The 25,887-nt window shown below is 28.8% G+C and overlaps 3 protein-coding genes across 4 annotated transcripts; all 3 read right to left on the bottom strand.

The window, feature by feature from the left end:
* Positions 1–471: 471 nt before the first annotated feature.
* LOC106771205 (E3 ubiquitin-protein ligase RHA2A) lies at positions 472–1,494 on the bottom strand. The gene has a single exon (XM_014657138.2). It carries the CDS (start codon positions 1,293–1,295, stop codon positions 810–812), a length of 486 nt encoding a protein of 161 aa, XP_014512624.1. The 5' UTR covers positions 1,296–1,494; the 3' UTR covers positions 472–809.
* A 9,584-nt stretch (positions 1,495–11,078) lies between these two features.
* Positions 11,079–16,808, bottom strand: LOC106771356 (uncharacterized PKHD-type hydroxylase At1g22950). 2 transcript variants are annotated; one of them, XM_014657325.2, is made up of 9 exons: positions 16,476–16,807; positions 15,639–15,686; positions 15,165–15,341; positions 14,931–15,081; positions 14,732–14,818; positions 12,039–12,163; positions 11,614–11,732; positions 11,359–11,470; positions 11,079–11,277 (listed from the first exon to the last, which is right to left on the bottom strand). In XM_014657325.2, exons 1-9 carry the CDS (start codon positions 16,797–16,799, stop codon positions 11,254–11,256), a joined length of 1,167 nt encoding a protein of 388 aa, XP_014512811.2. In that variant the 5' UTR covers positions 16,800–16,807; the 3' UTR covers positions 11,079–11,253. The 2 variants fall into 2 exon arrangements, with proteins under 2 accessions (XP_014512811.2, XP_022641449.1); XM_022785728.1 differs by lacking the exon at positions 15,165–15,341 and having other exon boundaries at positions 16,476–16,808.
* A 1,963-nt stretch (positions 16,809–18,771) lies between these two features.
* On the bottom strand, positions 18,772–23,464 carry LOC106771112 (uncharacterized PKHD-type hydroxylase At1g22950). Its single transcript, XM_014657018.2, has 9 exons — positions 22,856–23,464; positions 22,017–22,064; positions 21,462–21,638; positions 21,216–21,366; positions 21,017–21,103; positions 19,989–20,113; positions 19,453–19,571; positions 19,205–19,316; positions 18,772–19,130 (listed from the first exon to the last, which is right to left on the bottom strand). Exons 1-9 carry the CDS (start codon positions 23,354–23,356, stop codon positions 19,095–19,097), a joined length of 1,356 nt encoding a protein of 451 aa, XP_014512504.2. The 5' UTR covers positions 23,357–23,464; the 3' UTR covers positions 18,772–19,094.
* Positions 23,465–25,887: the final 2,423 nt, after the last annotated feature.

Here is a 25,887-nt window from a genome sequence, read left to right as displayed (position 1 = left end):
AAAATAAAAATTTAATCTATAGTAATTTTTTTATATTTGGAAGGATATGAAAATCATGCCTCGTCACATGTTACATGAATTCAATAAAAAAAAATACATTTTGTTCTTTTCAATGCCAAGAAAAAAAAAAGAGTAATTATAGAGAAGACTTTAGTGTTTAGTGATTTAAAATGAACACAGAACTTATAGGTGTATCCTTTTAGTTGGTTGTAAAATTATAGATTAATGTAGGTATTTTATGTTGTTAATATAAATTATAGTATTAATAGGTAGAGATATATTATTTAGTGATTAAGGTAAAGTTGTTGAAAGAATTAATGTAGGAAAGAAAAAGAAAAGAAAGAGGGAGAAATGGTATTTACAGCGACACCTCAACAACTGAGTTTTAATGAGAGACCTATAATCTAACACGGCTCCATCCACTTACTCTTCTTCTTCTATTTCCCTTCAATCAAACACAATAAATATTCCTTTTCCTCATAATTTTTATTTAATTTCCATTCGCATCCAACATTTACGACGGGAAGAGAAGCTTTCTAATATCTCCGATTATTAAAATAGACACAAAGGAGTGCAAAATTTACAGCAGATAAAAAAGGATTCTCAGACGCTAGAAAACCCTTCAAAAAATACCTGTTAACTAGGACAAAAAGAAACAAAAAATCTAACCTAATAATACTAATATTAAAACCCTACAAAAATAAAAAGACCAATATTAAAAAAACAAAAGAAACCGCGTCCAGGTCTGTAAAAAGTGATCGCGAAAGAGGGGTAAAAGTGGGAGATTGGAAAACGGAAACGGCGCCGCATCAGTGAAGGGAGAACCAAGAGATGAGTTGTTGGCCGAGGCGGCGTTCGGTGAGGGCCACGCGCTCCTCGGAGAGGAGCGGGGAGCGGCAGAGAGGACAGTTGAACTTATAGTGGTGGAGCCAGCCGTCGAAGCAGCGGCGGTGGAAGACGTGGCGGCAGGGGAGCATGCGGAGCTGGTCGCCGTCCTGGAAGGTGGCCTGGCACACCACGCAGGAGTGGTCGTGGGCGGCTCCTTTGTAGAAGAATAATTGGTTGTTGAGGGTGAGCTGATCGGAGAGCATGATGAGGCCGGCGAGGCCGGATCCGACGGCGGCGAGGAAGCGGTCGTCGACGATCTGGTGCGTGTGGAATCGGGCGAGACCTAGGGATTGCAACAGCGCGAAGAGCATCGAGCGGAGGTAGTTGACGCACATGGCTATCTGCGCCAAGACCAGGAGCGGAATCGAACCCGACGACACGTCGTTTAGTTCGCTTTGCAAACCCATGATTCCAATTTCCCAATCAACTCCGAATGAATTAATGAATACAGAGAAAGAAGATTTTAAGAGGTCGCGGTGTATCGTATCGTATCGTGTCGTGTCGTCTTTGTGTGGATTGCGAGAACACAACACCTTCCACCTCTGTTATAAAAAGCCTCTCTGATGTGATGTCAGGGACTTCTTCACTATTCTAATTTCATTTTATTCCCATTTTTACAAATTCATTACTCTGATTAAATCAATCAACTCGGAACTTAATAAATAAGGTTTCTGAAATTGTAATAAAAAAATCTCCCCTTTTTATCCGAAAGTAATTATGTGGATTGGTTTTTGCAACCTATGTAATTTGATATGGATCTGCAAGATTAGAGTCAATGCAAGATGATGATTTATTTAAAGAGGAAGTAAATTAAGAGCAAATGGGCATGTGATCTTTATCTCATACATTGAACTAGTTTCGCTTTTCAAACATGAAAAGCTGGACAGGATCTTTCACAAATATGCAATACCACATTTCTTAACTCTCTCTTCTCTGTTTAAGTTCCAAAAATAATAAATCTTCTAAAACCTATTACCCAAAACAACACGTTTCTCAAAACTCTTATCCGTCTTCTTTCGGTTATTCTTATGTGAATTTCGGTCAAAGAAGTAAATCAGGCTGAATAGAATCTTTGTTTTCCATTTTATCCCTAAAAAAATAGTTTTTCTTCTTTTACTCGATTACTTTAAGATTCTCTGTCCCAATTCTTTTACACTCAACAAATCATTTTTATTCTTTTCTTGTTTGCCCTAATCGTATTGATAATCATTATTATTATTTTGTATGATGTAGAAAAAAAGTATTACTTTTTATACAAAAAAGTCTAGACTCACAACTTTACCCTACACTCTCATAAATGGAACTCTGTGTGTTCTTTATGTTTCCTATCTAATTCTTACAATTTTGTTTTTTGTATTCTTCTCTTAAAGAAAGTAAAACGGTGCTGCCTCTTGGTACTCGAAAGGAGTTCCACCGCTAAAGTGAATGTTTTAATATTCAATTGATTAGAATTAATTTATATACATTGGGAAGATTCTATCTACAACAGTTTTCATATTGTTTTTGTTAAACCTACGATTTGATAGTTAGGTTGTCAAATTTAATCCTTTCCATTATTATAAGTGTTTCGATTATAGATAATATTTCGGTTATCATCGACTCCATGTTATCTTCCTTAAGTCTAGGATATTTCAATGTTTATCTTTATTATTATTGTTCGTCATTCAATTCAGTTTCATCAAATCTCCAGTGCTTGAATATCAAAGTTACTAATAATTTTAGTAATTAATTCATAATAAATATTATTTTAAATTTGTATTTAATTGTAACTTAATTAGTATTAATTGTGTTTTATTGTAAGTTAATTAAAATTAAATATAATTCTTTTCAAGAGTCACTTCGACTTATAGATTATAACTGTTTAATTTCGAGATAGTTACTAAAATCATGTTTACATGATAATTAATCGTTTGATAATTCAATCTTAGATTAAATCACACGGTACAAAGAAATTAGAATTCATTAAAACTCAAAATATGAGATGATTAACTAGTAAGTAGAGTTTATTCTGCTTTGATGGCTGGTAAATGAAGTCTGCAATATGTAACATAAAATAGAGATATGTGGAGATGCTAGGAATCTTCCCTTCCTCCTTGGACTCTTTTTTGGTGGATATTCTCATATTCTGATATTCACAGCATCATCTAATTATTTTTGTAGGGTGCTCATCGTACCAATGAATCCAATTTAAACAAATTTGGAATTATTAAGAATGAAAAAAAAAATACAAACTTAATTAATTTGATTCAGATTTTGAAATTTAGTTTTAATGATTAAACAATATTTATCCTTTATAGCTTAACCTACATTTGTCTAATTTTTCACTTTTCACTTGCCATTAGTTATTGTGCTTTTATTATTAAGTGTTTATGTTGATAAATAAATTTGTGCTTTGTGGTGATAAATTTATAATATATAATAGTAGATTTTGTTATATAAGTTGTTTTTATAAATTAAGTTAATTTAAATTTTATTTTTAAGATAGTATTAAAGTCCTTTAAATGTCTATTCCAGTAAAAAAAATATTATTTATTAAGTATATTTTGTCATTTATTATCCAACCTTTATGGTATTATTAATCATAATTGATTTGAATATGGTAAGTTTGTATTATTCTTTAAATTTGAGTTGGAAAATATAATATACTATTTTAAAATAATTTTTTTTATTTTATTCAATAACAAATTTAATCACTCAATTTGAATATAATCAAGTTAGCTTGAAATACATAGTATCTTTCGTTTCAGCCATTAAAAATTAGTTTTTGTTAGAAAATTTATATCGATTAAAAATAACATCAATACATAATATATAAATGCAAACTTTATTTTACAGATTGATTTTATAAAATAGAATTAAATTTAAACTCCATTTCTTAACATAATATCACAACTATAAATTAGAATTTATATTAACAAGTTTTGTTGCATGAGAAGAATGAGTTAAAAGTGCAATAAAAAAGATCGTAATAAATTATTTCTTACTTTTTTTTCTATTATATATAAAATAATGTATTGTGTGTTTATTTTATAAATTGTACTTTTAGAAATTATATATATATATATATATATATAATGAAAATATTATAAATAAATATATCTGGTATATAAATGTTTAAAATATTTTTTAAATGTTATTATATTTGAATTCGCCTCTATAAAAAACTTCAATTCAACCTATCATGTAAGATAGTTTGGAAAAAAAATCATGTGAATATATTTTAATGTCCTATAATCATTATAAAAATTAATTATTCTAAAAACTCTAAAAATCACTTTAATATAATATTGTAAATTAATTATTCTAAAATTCTAATGTTATGTTAAAACATAACTATTCTAAATCACCAATTATAGGACAATAAATTATGAAATGTTTATATATTAAGAAATATTAAGGTGAGATATTTAACTTATTAGAGAATAAGGATCGATATGGAAAACCTAGCAATGTTCTTGTGGAAAATAAATATATTTTAATATAAACCATCAATTTATCATTTTTGTTGACTTCTATGATGTTACCTTAGTCTTGCAATGCTGGTCGTAGATGGTGTCAATTTTTCCTTAACATAATATAGGCCAAATAGAAACAATTCCTAATTACTAATGATAGCCTTTAATCTAATAGTTATCGCTTAATCTAACCATTGCTACCAAATTCAAGATAACGAATTTGATTCTCATTAAAACAATAATAGAAGGGAAGTTGTATCTTATGTCAGGTGCATTGTATAATGATGCAAACTTTGTTGTATTTATGAGTATACTCGATTCCACTTAAATTGGATTTAGACAAATTTATCACTCAACCCAATAAAAAAACTCGGGAAAATATATCTATTAGATTGTATATGAAAGGCAAATAAATTATATATATTATTTATGAGTGTGTGTGTGTGTGTGTGTATATATATATATATATATATATATATATATATATATATATATATATATATATATATATATATAAATGATGTAAGATCATTCTCTTGTGTACCATTATCTTGTGATATTGAAATTATTAAATAATGCAAGATTAGAGTTTATCTGCAAAACAAATCAATATTTAAAAAATTAAATATGATGATGGTTGGATAAACAATTTTACTTGAAATCAGGGTAAGAATTTAATTAATTTGGTGTTCACATCTATAATAGTAGTTCTAAATCGTTGTTATTTTTCTTTGAGATATAACCACGATTATGTTCATAACTACATTAAAAGTCAATTGTGATTAATCGATATTTTTTATTTTAGCTACATCTCCAATAATAACGATTTTTTTAGTGTTATTAAAGAGAAAGTTTAATCATTGTTAAACCCCTTTTACAACAGGTCTATAAAATAAAGTCTAGAGTATATGGTTTTCTAGTTGATTATATTATCAAACCAAACTATCACAATTGGGAAGTGATTTAAGTGGTGCATATACAATTTAATTTATTTAAAATGATGAGATCAATCCAAGTATTGTATACCGAGAAAATCATTACTAAAGTAATCAATCTATTGTATATATTTTTATGCACCAAAAAAGGATTAAGTTTTCTATATGGAGAAAGGCATTGCAAAAAAAGTACTAATCTCATCTTATTATAGATACTTTCACAATCCACCCAATGAAAGAAAAGCATTATTATAAATATATATTATCATTTAAAAAAAATGCAAAATATGAGGGGATTAGACATTGCAGTTAATTAAGAATATATATAGAAATAATTTAACCATTACTTATTTAAAAATAATATCACGTTCCATGTAATTTGACTAAAAAAATTCAATTTATTTTTTATAGAAATGATGGGAAGAAAAAAAAATGGAGGGGTAGTTTTGGAAAATAAATGAAGATACTGTCGACCAAGCTGTGATATGTTGTCTCCAAAGACGTATATATTAACGTTATTAATAACCAAGTTGAGAAACATGCTGCACTGTGGGTGGTAAGGAATATGAATGTAAGGAGAAGCATATGCTATGCTATTTCAAGTCGTGTAGTAACAAATTAACACCAAATAATTAGATCGAAAACCTGTGATTAATTATGACCTGTGAGGGAGTAATTAATAGCGTTTGTGTGTGCAATTTGCAATGGTTGCGATAGAAAAATGAAAAGAATCTCTTTGCCAACTTTAATCTTGTGGCGTGAATTAATGTATCCAAGTCCATTAATGAAGGGGATTATTAAAAAAAATGTGTATTAATTAAGGTAAAGCAAGGAATTGATAGCTAAAGAAGAGATGTCAGCAAGATTTGCAACACAGAGATTTTGCGTAATCTGCGGTGGGTCGGTGACTTGTGTTCAGACTATAAACACATTAAGGTTTTTGGAGCTCATAATAAACTGACAAAACAATGTAATTAAAAATTCTAGCCAAACACCATCTTAAAAGTATTAATTAAGTAATGTGGTATTATTAAAAACTAATGAAATAATGAACCTAGACTGCATACAAAACTTGTTACATACGACGACTCAGCGTAATTATAAAGGAATTAATCTTTTAATTAATACCTATATATAAGATATTATTAATTAAATATATTATTAAGAGTTTTTCTATTATTAATATCAATACTCGAATTATAAAGGAAATAACTTTTACTTACTCGAGTCATGATTAATCACTATTTATTCTATCTAAAGAATCCATCTTGTTATCTATCTCATTCTCGGTTGATATCCAAAAGAAAATATCCATAACTTTTATATATATAATAATAACAATTGAAACGAGAAGAAACTAATGAAAATGTAAATTATCCTGGCAGAAGAATAAGAAAGAATTTGCGTATAACCATTTCAAAATTCCTCAAATGAAAATATGTTTTATGGGGTATTTTACTCAATAATTATCTCCAGTTTGACATTATTTTGTATCGTTAAATTGTTAAAGGTATTTTTAAGTATTAACTTGTTATTTGCGAAAATTAAATTAAATTAATAAAACCATATGGAAGAGAGTTCTCATTGACCAGAATCCAATCCACGCCGTCCAATGAGATCCGCGTATCTACCGACCACACTTTTAGTGGCTTCAAACAAGTGTGGGCAGCAGACACGAAGCAACCACATGTTTTGGAGCAACGAGAATGAATGATCATCGTGTTTTTATTTTTATTTTTTAAATGTAGTATTAATTATTTCTTTGTACAATTATTTTATAGCAAGTGAAAATTCAACTTTTAAGTTTAACATTAATAATATAATTACTTTTTTGTGAAATTGCTATGGTCATTCCTGTATTTATTGACTTCTCCTATTGTCGTGTTTCTCCGATTGGTAGAAGGAAATGTTCCTGTAAAAAAGCATTGCAATGTCAAAGTAAGTAATCGGTCTTTAATAAATAGTAATAGTAAATATTCTTAATTTCTACATTTCTAAATGAATTTGGTTGGTCAACTTTAAGCTCAAAATTATTCAATTAGTTAGTAAATATGTTTTCAATTTTTAAATTTTAATATGAAATTTAAATTTGTTTTTGTCTCAAATATATAGTCTTATCTTTAAACTTAAAAGTACAAAAATTAAAAAGTATCCATGTCAATTTTAAAATTAGCATCATAAAAAACGTTTGTTAAATTAGTATACGATCTTTTTAACTTAACTGTGTTAGGATATTTTTGATATATCAAATTATGCTTCATACTTAAGTTTGAGTTGTTTATCTCATTTCGACTTGATATTTAAAACATATGAAAAATAAAAATTAAAGATTGTTAGATTAAGAGAAATATATTCATTTACTTTTTAAAACATATTAAAGTTCAAAAGAGAAATAAATTTTAATTTAAAGATTATATATATATATATATATATATATATATATATATATATATATATATATTTAATTCTTATTAAAATTTCTCTTCTACAAATTAATTTTATTCTTGAACTCAAATAGATTCATTTATCTATTTCACAAAAAACAATATATTCATATCATGGTTTCCTCGTATAATATCTCAGGTGCTAATGAAACTATTTTAGTAAAATTTAACTGTCTCAATTCCCGAACGATTGCGCAAAAGATTCGAGTTTCTTTTACATTTCCTTCTTGATCAATTATAACTGCAACATTATCATTATACTGAATTATTATACGGTTGTTACGTTTTAGTTGTTTACAAGTACGTACATTTACAGCTCTAATCACTTCAAAAGTTTATTTTTTTAACATTCTTAATTGATCACCAACAGTAAAAAAAATAATGGAAATGCAAAAAGAAAAATATTATTCCTCTAACTCAAACTCACACTATCCTTTTTGTAAATCTACCCTATATTATGTCAAATGTGTCCTTTATGTTGTCAGAAGAACATAAAGGACATCACAAAATAAACAAGGAAAGTCATTGTGCATGGAACATGCTTTGGGTGTGTTATGTACTTTTTCATGTCTGGAAACCATATAAGATATGGTTTAATTTTTAAAGGTGTATTTTATTTTATTTTTTTGTAAAACAATGCAAGTATAAATATATTATCTAGGAGTTGGGAAATGTTTTAATTTGTCTCTAAAAGTTGCAAATTGCAATTTTCTGTTGGTTCTGGTTCTCTTTTGTTTTGTTGCTCTTTGGTATCATTTAGAAATTGATGTTCTAAACATAATATAATATAACTAGGATTCTTATGTGAGTTGTCACAAGTTCTTTTTTAACATATCTTATTTTTTGTTTTCTATCATTAAAACAGTTATTAAATTATTCTGCTGTAACCATTTTTAATTAACTTGATTAAACTAATGTAATGACCGTGATCAGTATATAAGAACTAGAGATTATGTTTGTTACCATCTCTTACCAATATGTTCAATTTTAACTAAGACCAGCATTGTTTCAATATGCATAATGGTTAAGAAAACAAAATAAAATCATCATTAAACGCATAATTAATATTTTAACATTATTATAATTAAAATGAATTAATTTACTTATTTGGACTAATCTGTATTTTTTTAGTCTAAAAGTGGGTTATTAAAGTTGATTGAAAAACATTTTTTTACTTAATATTAGGTAACTGAGAACTTGACATATAAAATGCTATATAGAATGTAATGTATATCTTCATCTCCTAAATATATTAATTGTTGATTAGCATTCACATAACAATATGATAATGCATTAAAAATGATGCATCGTTTTAGAATTTGTGTAGAATGGTTGAAGGAAAAGGTTTATGGGATGATAACCAAAAATATCATGATTGAGGTCATGTTACTGTATCAATTTTGAAATACAGAATCTAGTTTAGGTACAACAACCATACCTATAAAGTTTTTCTTTATTATTTTTTTGTGCTCTTTCTATATATATGGTTGGTTCTGCAGAAAAAGTGTTTACAAGAATTCAAGATCACACTCTACTCTTTAATGGCAAACACATCCCAATGGAGGAAGGTAAGAATGTTAAAAAGTAAATGCTGGTGTACGTAATTAGGTAACTCAGTGTTTTTAAATTAAAAATAAACAAGTCTTATATAATATTTGAATAATTTTGTAAATTAAATTAATTATCACTATACTGTATGATTATCCGATCAAATCACATATCAGACGATTAATACTCAATATAGGGTGAGATGGTCTAAAGAGAAAGCAATTAGCAGTGAGAAGGAGATGAGAAATGGTGCTTTCAAGGTGAGTTGGCAGATGATATTAAAGTTTAGAAGAGTTTGAAGGAAGGTTCAGGAAGTGTAATGATGGAAATTCATCAGTTAGTGGGAAGCAGGAGAGTCCAGAAGATTCTTAAAATATTCATTGAATCATTAACAATACCTAAATATCATAACAAACGTTAACATCACTGTGTCCAAGTGTATTATCACTCAGAGATTAATCATTCAATGTCTTTCTTAGATACTTATTGCTCTTTTCTTTAGGATTCCTAATTTTTTTAACATCTTTTTCATCTTTATTATTTCAGAAAATGTTAACATTTCTAAAATATTTGTTCAAAAGACTAATCGTGTATTTCAAAAGCCAAAAAAAATAGAGGTTACACATAGTAATAACAATAATATTTTTAACACAATTTACACTAATTATAATTTATTTTAAATTACTTTTATAATCAAAGATAAAATAATAATAAATTAACTTTATTTACTAAAACATTTTTTATTTTATTAGCTATATCCATGACTCAGTAATTTTCTTAAATTTAATTTTAAACTTTTTTATTTCTTAAATCCAAATAATCTCATTTTCAGTTTTATTTTCTCTTCATTTACTTTTTCAAATCCATCTTAAAAACAACTACACCGTAAATGTAAGCTTCCAAACACTACCCCGTAACAAAGGAAGAAGTTTAAATAAAGTATATTAGGTTTAATATGTTTTTTTTGATAATTTTTTTCAAATAATTGAACCGTACCAAATCGAATCGAACCAAACAGTAAGTGTATCAAATCAAATATAATTCAATCCAATCAATCCCAATCGAACTTAATCAAATCTAACCGAACCCAACTTAATTGAAGCTAACCTAACTCAACCGAATCGAATCTAAAATTAAAAATCCAAAACCCAAAACTTAAAACCATAAACCGAAATAACGAATCAATTATTATATTCAATTGTTACTATTGCTTCTTGAATATAAAGAAGTGTAACTAAACCTTATTCATAGTTTAAATTCCCAACAAAAAAAAGAAATTGGTGATTGTTAAACCACAATAATTTGTTTTTCAATAGAAATATTTTTAACATTCTTTTACCATATGAATTTTGAACAGTTAACTCCAGAAGGGAAGAAAGTTACCATGGAATAATCAAGAACCTAAAAAATAAACAATAAAAAAATCAAATTTTTAAAAAATAATTTTCCTTGTATTAACAGTAAAAATATACTTCTTTAAAAAAAAGTTTAGGTTACTAACTAAAAATAAATAAAGCTTTTAACAAATACTTTCTTTTTATGAATGGATATTTTTGCCAGTTTTTCAGAAACAGAAGTGAGAGGTAAAAATTTAATTTACCGAGTAAAAATACAATTTTTTTTTTATCAAAACGTATCATTATTTTTGTTAAATGAGTTTTTTTTCCCCTTCTGTTTATGTATGAAATGCTAGATAGGAGTTGTTCGAAGTAATAAAATGTTAAATTTGTTGATTAATGCTTGGTTAGAAATGGCTTTCTTCAATCTTCAAAGTTAAGAGGTAAGATCCCAAGCAAGAAAGCCAAAAGGAAAGAAAATCAGGAACTGTAGTTCCTTAAGATCATCAGAAGATATAAAACATCCATTTACATTATGAACTGAATGCCTATAACTTTCAACTAAAATAATGTTTCATTTCGTACAAAAATCAAGAATCTACAAACTATACAAGCACGATTTGCATGTGCACGTGCACGAGACCGATTATATTTCCCTCTTCAGTAATTCCTGCAATGTGAAGACACAGAATTTGTGTCATGGAAGATGAAAGCATTAACATTAATCTTTGTTATTGTTAGATAGTGTTACCTGTTGGGAGACCATAAGCGATAACCGCGCTCTCTCTTTTTTCTTGCGTTTGCATTCTCCACACCAGCTAGTAAAATCTCTCTGATATTTCTTCAACTCTCTGAAAGTCGAACTGAAACAGCAACACGAAGGTTCAGTGATTTGCAAATTGCAATCCAAAGTTACAAGGGGACCAGTGTGAGAATTTTGCTGCTTCAGTGAAACAAGGGGCCATGCTATGTCAATATTTTGTAGTAAGAAAAAGTTATTACACACCTTCTACACCAGATGATTAAATTCATCCTGTTCCCAGATGTTGTAGGTCTTGCGCCATGCCGTTGACGGCCAGGATGAAGAATTGCCTGTCCTGGAACATGGGAATAATTGAAGATCTCCTACAAAGATACGTTGGTGTTATTTATTTAACGAAGTGAACGTATGCATGAAATTTCTATACTTGTCACCAATGTAATAATACTATTTTGTCAATATCATGTTTCTAATATTTTCCTGATGCTATTGAATTTGGGTATGAATGACATGAAATGTATAACTAGGAAAGTTATAACAAATTTGTCCATTAATGCACTTAAAGAATTAAATAGTACGTTAGGATTTAAGTGCAAGGTGTGAAACTAGAGACAAATTGTTCAGTATAAATATAATTTCCCATCATGACAGTAATAAGGTAGTAAACATACTCCTGGCTGGGCTATTGATAGTACATGTTCTTCACATCGAACACCCTGGAAGAACACTTCTCCGCCAGAAAATTCTTTTCCCAAGCAAACATTCAAAGAGACTTCTGCATCATCCACATGTAAACCTGCAAAAATGTTGCTCTTTAGATTTCAACAAAAAATCTGGTGTCAGAAGACTCCTTACCATGCAAAGTATATGGGATGGTCGTATTCAAAGAGACTATTTCCAAATTTGAACCCTTGACCAACCCACGGGTTACTGATTAATTTTAAAGTACACAAGTTGATACGTTTAAATTTACTAAAGATAAGCCAAGATTAACCAAAGTATCATTGACAGTTAGAGTGAACAACATACTGAGTATTCTCTGTCCTTAAACAGTAAAAAACTACACATAACTGCCATAATTGTCCTTGATGATTAGTTCCTATTATTACTGCTTGCTGGAAAAATCAGCATTGTTCCCAAGCTGAAAGTTGGAAACTGGTTTTTACACACTATCTATATCCACTTCAATAACAATTAATTCTCCATCTACATTTAGGGCTTCACTATCTCCCAAGTTAATCAATTTTAATTGTTTCTCTGCAAATTGATGTAAGGGATGAAACTTTTATCCATGCCTAAAGTGTAAACACTTGTTTTTTTTTTTTCTACATCAATAATTGGTATTTTAAGTGGCACACACCTCATTGATCTCTGCTGGATTTTGTGGTTCACACTTTGTTCTTCTACCCAAGAATGCTACAGATGATAAGTTCCTTTTGTTTTGGTCAGATTGATTGTTATCTGAGTTTGACCCTGGACTGAAACAACTCTGACTTCCAATCCACGCTGCAGTCACCTCAACATTAGTAACAACAATAATTGGTCTTATATCACTTTGAGGACCATACAACCAATTTTTGTACTAGAAGATCCCATTTTCGCATGCCAACTTGCACTCCCTGGTCCAAATACAAGTGCAGTTGTTTCTATCTCTATACTTTGTGCATACTGCATTTGCTTAAACTTTTGTTTGGGTAGAGAAGTTTGCACCCGGTACTTAATTTCAGGATGCAAACCACCTTAAAAGATAACCCAAATATTGTTCTTCAAGTAAATGATTAACTTGTCTTAAAATTTAGATTTGAACTTAACTTAATTCTATAAAACCAAATTTTAAGGTGAGCTTGCCACCTCATCTATATATTTTACTTTTAGTCATACCACTAGTTGATGTAAATCTAACCCCCACCTTTGAGGTTGCAATTAAGGTAACCTCCAAAGAGGTGGCAAATAAAGTGGGTTAGGACTGATCCCGGTGAAGGCAACTTACCAAAAACTTTTGATGAGAGAAATTCAAATGCTTCTCATCCATCAATCTCTCCTGTTACAACAGCTAGGTCAGGGTTTTCATACTGTTGGCCCCCAAATCCTTGTCACCATTTGCTGCTTCAACTTTGCCCACATAATAAGTCCATCATCTATTTCTCTCAATAGATTAAACCAATGGATAATAGAACCCTTCATGCTTAACTTTTAATCTTCACTAATATTCTAAACTTAAGTTTTTGCCCTTGTAATCCATCCAATAGGGTCGTCTCCATTGAAATATGGCAGTTCAGCTTTCTTAACTGTCATACAGAACTTTTCTTTGTCTAAAAATGGTTGAAATATGTCCTCTCCCCGGTTCTATGCCTGATGACCTGACTTTTTTCTCCTCATGCTTGCCCATCAACTTTCTCATATACAACAAAATTTCTCAAAATTTGCCAATTTCTAGTTCAAACTGAACCCGGACATGCAGCCCTTTTGATTTCTCTTTCAATTCAAAAGGTCTATATATTACACATGCCATGATATTTCTTTCTGCTGCTCACAAGAATTCCATCTTTTTGATTCAGCAGGTCAAACCAAATTGATAGAATAGCACTTCATAGAAGTAATAAAAGACAATATTGAACACTACAGCAATATACTTGCTGCCAGAGACAAAAAGTCTCTCCTATTGCACAAATACAGAAATGCACTTTCTGTCCCAGAGACAAAAGTCTCCTACAGAGAGAATTCAATGTCCACAAAGCGAAAATAATTTTACATAGCTGATAGACCAACCAGCAATTATTTTCTACACAAAGTTGCCATAAATAACTGTCCCTGACTATCAGTTCCTATAACTAAACTTCAGTCATTTAGATAGCTTGTTTAGGAAGGGTAGGATTTTAAAATATTGATTAAAACGAATAAGTATGAATTGAATTTCATATAAACTATCATTTTATTTGTTCCACTTTAAAGGCTCACAGAGTGGAGAATATATAGTTGGAACGAAAATTTTACCCTCCCACTCCACCTCCAACCCCCAAAAAAGACAAGGTATCTTCACACCATAGAAATTATTAGACAAAACAAGAACATAAGGCATTGAGGCTAACAAGGTAACAAAACTAAATATCTCAGTATTTGATACAATCTGAAAAATCTAATGCACTTTTTCTCCATATCCTTTAGTTATAAGTCATAAAAGAATCAAAATCTGTAAGATGCCAGGTAAATAAAGGCATATTCCATCATGTGTATGATTAGAGTAGAATAACATAAAAAGATATACAGACATGCTTGAAACATTAAACTCCGTTTAGGTTCAAAAAATTATTACAGATTGTATCTACAAAGCAGCAACCAAATTCAACAAGTTGGAGAAACCTACCAAGTTCAACGTCTTTACTGATTCCATATTCAACAACAAAACCGTGGTGAGAGTCCAGTGAGGATCCACCAAATTCACTGTAGAAAACTACAAAAAAACGTTCAAATTGAAAAAGTGAATTCAAGTCATTATATCAGTTTCCTCATCTCAGTCATCATTTTCTAATTAATTCTCGTTAAGAAAAATAAACAAAAAAAACCTCGTGATATGGGATGTATGATATCACTCATAAATCTGTCAAGCATGGTTTCCAGCCCAAAATCTTCAAGAACAACACCATGTTTATTCATAGCACTAGGGCGCATGATTCTGAGTTTGGTACCACGAACCCATCTTTCAAAACTATCCACCTAATTAATCAGAACTTGATAAGAACATGAAACACTAACATAAAATAAAATTATATAGCATGAAAAGGAAAGAAATGTGATACCTCAGACATCAGTTTTTTACAAAATTGGGGTTGAAGCATTTCAAATGTATAAATTCCTGTACTAGGTTCAGCCATTATACTTCTAAAACTTGCTTCAGTGTTTTCTTTAATTGCTCTGAGAAATGATGGTGTGAAAAAGTTCTCAGCATCCATAGTATATATCTCCCTATGTAGTGGCTATAAGAAAAGTCAATAACCAGTAAGATCGAGCAATATTGGAAAATCATGCTACATACAGAAACGAGAAAGTATAAATATTATCGTGGAGAAATTTCTAATGGAAACATGTGCTGCTCATTCAAAATTCTCACAGACAAGTACCAAATAAAATATCTCTCCTGTTAAAAGTGTAGTATAAATTATTTCATCAGCACCATCTCCCACAATTTTAGAAAGAATCATAAAAGGAAACCATAAAAATATTCAATTCACCAATGAGCAAAACAGCCATTTTCATATCCATTGAAAACTTACTGGATAATTTAATATGATCTTCAGCCTGTACTCCCTCAGCTTTTGAATCTGTTCAGTCCAACATAAAATAACAAAAAATCAAAGAGTGAACGATAAAACCAAGCCAGAGAAAAAAATAACACCAAAGAACAAAAGAAACACCTCTCCTCTGCCATACCAAGAATAATTCGATATAAACAAAACATACAAATACTATGCTCACCTATCATCACCTTTTTACGCTAACTAGTAAATTTTTAATACCAGAAACCAAATAGCACATTTCATGATATCTTCTAACACAACTGCGGACAGAAATCCATATTATTTAGACTTCCAGACTAGAAAAAGTTAAGCTTCTGCAAAACCAGTTAACATGCATAGCAGATGTATCACTTTCAAAACAGGCACAGGGGAGTACTGCCAGTTCCAACAAGCAAGACAGCACGCCAATAAAATATAAGAATGGCATTATTCTAAGAACTATCGATTCAAGACTAATACAAGAATGATTTGGAACCATAACAAGAAAGACCAACTTGTTGATTAAACAGACACAGCCTTCTTCAAATCATGTATCTAAGCAGTCTAAAGTACAGAATCATCTAAATTGTTTGTCAACAATCATGCAAGCAAAACTAAACACAACCTAAATTCCTACTCTCCCGATTTCCAAGTAGGAAAAAAAAACAAAGCTTTCTGAAACAAAACATCAAAGCGGGTCAGGCACCAATAAGGCAACACAAACAAACGAGACCTTGGATCGAGGGCAAAATAAAAATGAAATTTTGATTGAAAAAACATAAAGGGCACCGTATGTGGGGGCATTATTATTGTTATGGTGACAGTGACACCCACCCGATTGCGGTCATTCTCGGGGAAATAGCGAAGCAGAATGTTCCTCATATACCGAACCTTAACCTCACGTGAGAGGTTGAGGACGTGAGGAGGCAAATACTGCTCCAGTGAGCTGAAGACGTGAGGATTGAACTCCATTTGAAGGTCCTCATAGTTTTCAGACTTGTGATCTCGCTTGGGGCTTATGCAGAGCCTATCGGAATTCAAATTTACCACTCTCGCTGTCACATGTCCACTGGAGGGTAGAGGTTGCTGTGGGACATTGTTCTGGTTCTGCGACATGATGCTGTTTTCAGTGAGAAAATCATGGAATTGGTGATGCATATATATAAAAATAAAAGATTTGCAAAAGGTTGGTAGAAGAAAATGACTTGTACTTATTAACAATTTTTTTTTTGTTATTTTCTATATACAATCCACCTATTTGGATTGTCTTTTTGTTCTGAATATGTTTATCTTTTTATTTGTATATAGAGAAATTATATAAAATAATATATATATATATATATATATATAAATCACAATATATATATATATATATATATATATATATATATATATATATATATTACTTTTTTATAATCAGTAATTATTTGAATTTAAAAAGTAGTTACTAAAATGATAAAACTAAAAATATTTTTTTTATTATGAATAATTATTTAAATTTAGAAAGTAGTAAGTAAAAGCGTAAAATTAGAAAAACAAAAGAAAAAATTAAATAGGTGTATTTTCTTTATATATGGTCACATCTTACGTGTAATTGTGTCTACCTTTTTTTTAATATTTTATGATAATGAAAAATAATAAAACTATTGTTAATGTTATTATTATATCTATAAAATTTAATATTAATATTATTTATAATTTTATTATAAATAATCTTATTTATTTTGTAGGTAATTTTTCAATTAAAAAATGTTAAGTTTAAAAAATATCAAATAAAAAAACAATTAAAATATCAAGAAACCAAAGCTTAAAAAGTAAAGTTGGTAAAATAATTATTTAAATTTATAAAAATTATTAAATAAAATAATTGAAAAATAAATATGGTCTCAAAAAGGGAAATTTCTTTATAAATATAGAAAGATAGATATAAATATTGATAGATAGTAGTGAAAACATATACATGCATATGTTTTCACATTTTTTATGATAGTAAAAAAAATAAATTTAGTATTATTATTATTATTATCATAATTATAAAATTATATATAAATATCTTTATAATTTTATTATAGTGTTTTTATTTTATAAGTAATTCAAAATGTTTAAATTTTGAAAAAAATTGTCATTTAAAAGATAAAAGTGGCAAAATATTTATTTGACTATAAAAATATATTTAAAGAATAAAATTGGAAAATAAAATGTGAAAACCATAAAGTAAAATTTTTATATATACTAGCAAATAGACACTATTTGTCTGTGTTTGCATTTTTAAAATATTTATTATGGACAAAGCATAATATATTTTAAAAAATATATATTAATTTTCTTAAAAAGTATATTATATCTTTCAATGATTTTTTTTAATTTCCTATGAACCACATCATACATAATTTTTTCAATTTAAAAAAACTGAAAACAAAAATTAATGTAATGTGTATGACACATTAATAATATATAATGCAATATAAAGGATTAAATAAATAATCTAAATTTTGCAAAATGTGTGGCAATAAAATATTTGCTTCTTAAACTATTTTATTTTATTATTTTATATATTTTTATGGTGACAAATATCATTTTTTACTAATTAAAATTGTGTTATATTCTTATTTTTACCAAGTTTTACATTTTGTTAATATTAAATCTTTATTTTATAGAATTGTGTGATTTTATAATATTAAGATAAATTATATTTAAAAATTTCGTTAATAAAATTTTATTATGGTTTTAAGGAATTCTAAAACTGGATTCCAAAACTTTGATTCTTTCATAATTTTTTTTGAGTTTATTCATCTATTCTTTAACATTATAATAAACTTTTAAAATTTAGTGAAAGCGTATATTATTATTATTATTATTAGGTTTAAATATTAAAGTAATTGAAAGTGTAATTGAATAGTAAGATTATATAATTTTATATTAAATATCTATTCTTAGTGTTTATTATATGTTTTCTCAATATTAAAAGTAACATTAAAATAGTGAATTATTAAATAAAATTACATTACGAAATCATAATAAAATGATTTATTATGGCGACCAATATATTTAAAATTTAGACGTTCATTATTTAAATTAGAAAAGTAATGTAAATCTAATGGCTTGAAATCATTGTGAAGCCTTCACAACCTTACGAAACCTTTGCAAGTAAGTTGTAACACAGTGACAGAAGCAAAAGCAAAGGTTGTAAACCTTTGAGATGTCTTTGTAAAAACTGATAAAAGTATTCACTCTTGGAAATTTCATTGTATAAATTGGGCTCCTTTTATAAGAAACAGTGAGCTCTCGAAATGAACCTCTCCTATTAAACTATAACTATTTTCCTCTTTGGTTCATGTAACCCTATGAAATGGATGCCTATTACTCTCTCAACAAGATAATCCATAACTTAGAGACAGTAAAAGAAGCTCAGAGGTGAGAATCAACTATACAATATGATCTGCATGTGCAACTTCACGAGGCCGATTGCATTTCCCTCTTCATTAATTCCTGCAACATCAACAATAACATTAATCTTAGATGACCCTTCAATCTCTAAGGTGTTTATTGTCAATCAGTGTTACCTGTTGGGTGGCCATAACTAGCAACCGCTCTTTCTCCTTCTTCTTTCGTTTGCATTCTTCACACCAGCTAGAGAAATCTCTCCGATATTTCTTCAACTCTCTAAAAGCCGAACTGCGTGATAACAATGAAGGTTCATGCATATCAAATTGACCAGAACTATGCTTACAAAATTTCCAATCTAAAGTCACATGGGGAAGTGTGCTGTGTTAATTTCCATCTACACCAGAGAATGAAAACATGCAAATACCTTCTACACCAGAGAATTAAGTTTATCCGATTCCCAGATGTTGTAGGTCTAGCACCATGCCGATGACGACCTGGATGAAGAATTGCATGTCCTGGAACATGGTAGTAATCGAAGTTCTCCTACATACATATGTTTGGTGTTATATATTTAACAAAGTAAAGATGTTCATAGGAAATTTCTATACTTGTAACTAATGTCACAACTTTTGGTCAATATCATGTTCTAATATTGCCATAATGTTATTCAATTTCAGGATGAACGATATGAAACGTACAACTCAGAAATTTATACTGTTTTTCAATTATTGCACTATGGAAATAAATTGCTGGGTATGAGACTGGAGTCTCACATTAGAAGTATGTTGTTATATTAAGGAACCACGGATACGGAACCATCCAGAATAGTGGAAGGGTATGAATAATGAACTGGTGGGTATACCTCCTTAAAGTTTAAAACAGAAATCAGATACATGCTGGAGATCAATGAAGTTAAATATAAATTATTCAGCTTAAATAAGAGTAAGGTAGTAAGCATACCACTGGTTGGATATCTGAATTTACATGTTCATCACATCGAACACCCCGGAAGAACAGTTCTCCACCAGAAAATTTGTCCCCCAAGCAAATATTTAAGGAGACTTCTGAATCGTCCACATGGAAGCCTGGAAAACAATTTGCACTTTAGATTTCATCAAAATCACATAAAGCTAATTTGTTCGGAACAGGCAACACAAAGCATGCGAGATACACTTGTATACTATACAAAACATGTAAGCATCTAAAGTAGGCAATATAAGAGGAGAAAGATCTAGCATAGAATTGAATTCATGAGAGAAAGTATCTAATTGTCATGATTTGGGATGGATTAACGAGTAACGCAACAAGAGATAATTTTATAGTAAAAGAATAGGTACATTTAAATTTAACACAAGATAAGCCTCAATGACAAAGGTATCAATCATAGTTAGAGTGAACTTGAATTAACTAACAAACTTCAGTTATTTTAGAAGGAAGATTTGGGAGGGAAACAAGGAGGGAGAGGGGTTGAAGTTTTCATTTTGAATTAACAGTCACAAAGTATTTATTGAAATGAACAAGGGTTGACTGGAATCTCATGATAAACTATCATTTTACCTTCCATTCTGAAAAACTGTTGAATTAGCGAATCTATACACGTAATGAAAAGTTTACCCTCCAAAATCATTCGTCCCAAATATCTTTAGGGGAAAGATAAGACACCCTACTACACAGAAAAAGAATACAAAACGGGCATATATGACATTGCGGCTGAAAAATATAAAACCTGAATATCTCGGTATTTCAAACAATCTGAAATCTAATCCATGTTTTTCTTTCTTATCCTTTTTGTATGGCCATATAAAAGAATAAAAATCAGCAAGATGAAAGGTAATGTGTATACCATAAAGAAAATTTTTCAAGCATATTAACATAAAACTATAAATAGATTTGCTTGAAACATTAAACTCCATTTAGGTTCAAAATATCTATTACAGATCCCAGACAATACCATCTGGACAAAGCAGCGACCTAATTTGAGAACCTACCAAGTTCCACATCCCTATTGATTCCATATTCAACAACAAACCCATGATGAGAGTCCAGTGAGGATCCACCAATTTCAGAGTAGAAAACTACAAAAGAAAAACATCAAATTGCAAAAGTTAGTCAACATTAGTTATAGTAGTTCCTTCATCTCAGTCGTACTTGAGTAATCCATTCTCATTAAGAAAAATAAAAAATAACCTCGGGACATAGGACGTATGAAATCACTCATCAATCTGTCAAGCATGGCTTCCAAGCCAAAATCATCAAGTACGGCACCATATTGATTCATTATATTAGGTCGCATGATTCTGAACTTGGTAGCATGGACCCATCTTTCAAAATGATCCACCTAAATAATCAGAACTTGATAAGAACATACATTGATATAGAACAGATAAAATTATATATGCATGAAAAGCAAAGCAAAGCAAAGAATTGTAATACCTCAGATACTAGCATTTCACAGAATCGTGGTTGAAGCATTTCAAATGTATAAATTCCTTTACAGGGTTCTGCCATTATACTTCTAAAACTCTCTTCTGTATTTTCTTTAATTGCTCTGAGAAATGATGGTGTGAAAAATTTCTCAGCATCCATACTGTATATCTCCCTGTGCAGAGGCTACAATCAAAAGTGAATAACCAGTGAGATTGAGCATGATCAGAACATACGAAAAGGAGACAGGACGACTGTTCTTGTTTCACAAAATTCAAATGTTAACATGTGCTTTTTTACTGGCATTTCAGGTCTCTCTGGATCTGATTGAAATTCACGTCCACAAGGGTCCAATTTCAAATGTCGTTAACATCAAGAACACATGCAGATTCCAAATTCTCACAGATAATAGGTACCAACTAAAGTGTCACCCTAAGTCTAAGAAAAATTATCCCATCAACAGCATCTCCCACAATTTCCAAGAGAATCATAAAATGAAACCATCTAAATTTTCAATTCGCAAACGAACAAAACCGCCATTTTGACATTGAATAGAAAACTTACTGGATAGTTCAACATGATCTTTTGCCTGTATTCCTTGTGCTTTTGAATCTGTTCAATCCAAGATAGAATACCAAACTCAAAAACTGAAGAGTGAACAACAAAACCAAGCCAAAAACAAAATATACCAGGAAAAAATAAAATAAAACAAAAACATATTCATTATCATACTAAGAATTGGTCTCATTTATCTCACCTATTTAGGTTAACAAGTTCTTTAACAGAAATGGCAAGTCAATAAATTTTCTAAGACAAGTGCAGACAGAAATCCCTATCATGTAGAATTCTACACTTGAGAATGATAAGCTTTCAGAGAAAACCCGCTAATTACACGGCAGATGTATCATTTTTCAAAATAGGCACAGGCAAGTACTTCCGACGGACAAAAGAGAATGCCAATGAAAGAAAAGATTGGCATTTTTCCTAAGAACTAAGAAGACAAGACTATAAACACGAATGATTAGGAACCACATCTTTGATGAAAGACCAACTTGTTAAACAAACATCGTCATCTTCACAACATGCACCCGCATTGAGCAATCAAAATATAGAATCATCCAAATTGTGTGCTGCCAATCAGGAAAGACAATATGTAACACAATTCAAATATCTATTTTTCCCAATTCCCATCAAAATTTTCCCAAACCGATCGAGAATGCAAAAAAGACCCTATTGGCCAAGGGCAACATAAAAATGAAATTTTAATTCAAGAAACGAAAAAATTCAGCTCTTCCAAACTCCAATACCCATATGGGCCCTTCAGCCCACCATCATTTTTCAAACACAGTGAAGTCAACAAAAAAATTGAAAGAACAAAAGTCCAAAATTGTAGTGGCACCCACCCGAATGCGCTCACTCTCGGGCAAATATCGAAGCAAAATGTTCCTCATGTACTGAACCTTAACCTCGCGAGAGAGGTTGAGCATGTGGGGAGGCAAATACTGCTCCAAAGAGCTAAACACAAGAGGGTTGAACTCTAATTGAAGGTCCTCATAGTTTTCAGACTTGTGATCTCGCTTGGGGCTTATGCAGAGGCTGTCTGAACCTCCAACTCCCACGTATACATTGGAAGGACGAGGTTGTTGTGGGGCACTTCGCTCCAAAGAAACATTCTTGTTCTGAGACATGACGGTGTTTAGCAGAGAGGAAGAGAATGAAAGGAGAAAACTGAAAAGGGTAATTGTTGTGTGAATTGAGAGAAGGCGTTGAAGGGGTTTGAGTGTGAGAGTGAGACTGAGAGTAAGGGCGGTGATGTGCTCACTGCCCTTCAATTCATCGTGTCTCTCTGCTTTTGGTGGGTTTCTGAGCTCTAGTGGTTTTTCTATGACGTTATAACAATACATCCAATTTCTCTTTGCATTTATAGGCTTTACTATTCTTTTTTTCTTCAACCTGTTTTTGTACTTTAGTCCCTATTCACTTTTCTTTTATTTTTTTTACTTTTTTAATTTTTATTCCCAACAAAATATCCTTAACAAAGTTACTTACATTCATTAAAGTTATCAAAACTTTGTTTAATCAACCTATTGCTGCAGCAGATGACATAGTTGTGTTGTTTGAGATAAATAATTATGTTTTAAATTCTACAAAATACTCTAAAAATTTATTAAAAAATAGGGTAAATACTAAACTTAGCAACACTACATAGAACACCAAAAACGTCATAAACATTAACATTTGAGTGAACTTTTTTTATAGAGTATGAAAACCTAACATTACAAAATCCATAGAAAATAAAATAAATACATTTTGAATATTATTGGGAATTGATGTTCACATGTAATTGTTGATTAAAGAAATTAACGACTTAAAATTATAACAAAGTCGTAAATGAATGCATAATGATGATAAATGACAACAGTTCAAATACTCGTTAACATTATTAAAATTAAGGGTTAATTATTAATTTAGTCGATATATTTAAATTTATAAATTATTTTGTTTTTATATATCTATTTTTCATATTTATAAAATTTCTTAATTTTTTTTCTGCATCTCCTTCTATCTCTCAGCCTCCATCCATCATCACGCTCCCACCACCTCTCTTCAAAATTTTAACCTTGCAAAAATAATCCTCAGAGCTATTAGTGTTATTTTTTTATGAGAACTTTTCTTTTTTTAAGGTATTACATTATTATTCTGACTTCTTTATTTTACTTAATATTAAATGTATAAGTATAACTTAATTAATGATTTAGTAATATTATATATATATATATATATATATATATATATATATATATATATATATATATATATGCATGCGTGTGTGTGTAAAAGTAGTATTGAAAATTTATTTATTTTTAAAATATAAAAATATTTAATTATTTATGTCATTGAATAAGTTATTTTTTATTTATTGAAAAGTTTATCTAATTAAAATTACCAAGTCATGTACCTTATTATATAATGATATTGATAATTATTGTGTTAAACATTAAAGGTAAAAGAGGAATACGCACTAAATTCTCTTAAAACAAATTTCGCATTTGCAGAGAAATAACCAAAGTTTAAGAAAAGAAAAGAAAAAAAACTAAAATATCATCATTTTGAACAAGAAAAAATGTATAAAAAACTTCCTTACATTATATTATATGAAATACTGCTATATATCAATAAATGATTATTTATGTTGTTCAAATCTTAGCTTATTAGTATTATTATTAACTCGTTGATTTGATATTTTGGTTGGATTGTTGATTAATCTATTTTGACAAAACTCTTCATAAAGGATAATTTTATCAATTTTCAAACAACTTTCTCACGTATTTAGTTTAATCTACTTCTAAAAACCAGTGACAATTCTGTTTAAATAAAATAATAAGTAATTATTTTTAAGAAATATGCTATTTGTAAACATACATGACTTGACCAGCTTTAAGAAGATTCATACTGTAAATTTGAAAGTTGGACTTCGATTGCACTTAAAAAAATGGTAAATATATATATATATATATATACCTTTAAATAAATGTTATATATATTTGATCTTAGGTATGATTTTTTATAATTATAAATCGTATTTGTTTTTTTAATTTTTTGTAAAATATTTGTTATGCTCTGTAGGAAAATATTTTACAGATTCCGAAATCTAACTATACTTTGATTGATTTTCAAATCCGATAAAAAAAAATTATTGAATTTTGAAACCTGTTACATTAACGAATTTTAAAATTTAATTAACAATTTTTTTAAAATTTTGTTTTCAATTATAAATTTAATAATTATTTAATTTAATTTTATATTTAATTTATATTTTAATTTTTATCTTCATTTATGTTTTTTATTTTCACAATTTTTACTTTTATTTTAATTATTTTTGGTTTTTAATATAATTACTATAATAATATGAATTATATTTCAACAATTATTTTAAATAATATAAATTTTTTAAATTAGATTAAATAACTATTAAAATTTTAAATAAAACAAAATTTAAAAAAGTTTGTTAATTGGATTTCAAAATCGTAAACATATTAACAGATTCAAAATCAGATTAACAATTTTTTCTAAAATTTTGTTTTTTATTTAAAATTCAGTAGTTATTTAATTTAAATTAAAATTCTAATATTATTTAATTTATTTTTATATTTTATAGTTATTAAAATATAATTTATATTATTATAATAATTACAATAAAAATAATTAAAATAAATATATTAATAATAAAAATAAATAATAAATAATAATTTAAAATTTTATTTAACATATTTAAATATATTATATTATATTAAAATATTAAATTAAATTAAATAATTATTAAAATTTAAATAAAAAGTAAAACTTTAAAAACTTGTTAATAAATCGTTAACAGTTCACGGATCTTGTTTTAAGTTTTCTTTTTTAATTAAATTTTAATAAATATTTAATTTAT

The sequence above is a fragment of the Vigna radiata genome, chromosome 8, assembly GCF_000741045.1.
Source record: "Vigna radiata var. radiata cultivar VC1973A chromosome 8, Vradiata_ver6, whole genome shotgun sequence".
Lineage (NCBI taxonomy): Eukaryota > Viridiplantae > Streptophyta > Magnoliopsida > Fabales > Fabaceae > Vigna > Vigna radiata.
Note: the sequence above shows the minus strand (reverse complement) of the source record. Positions and strands in the feature narration are given on the sequence as shown.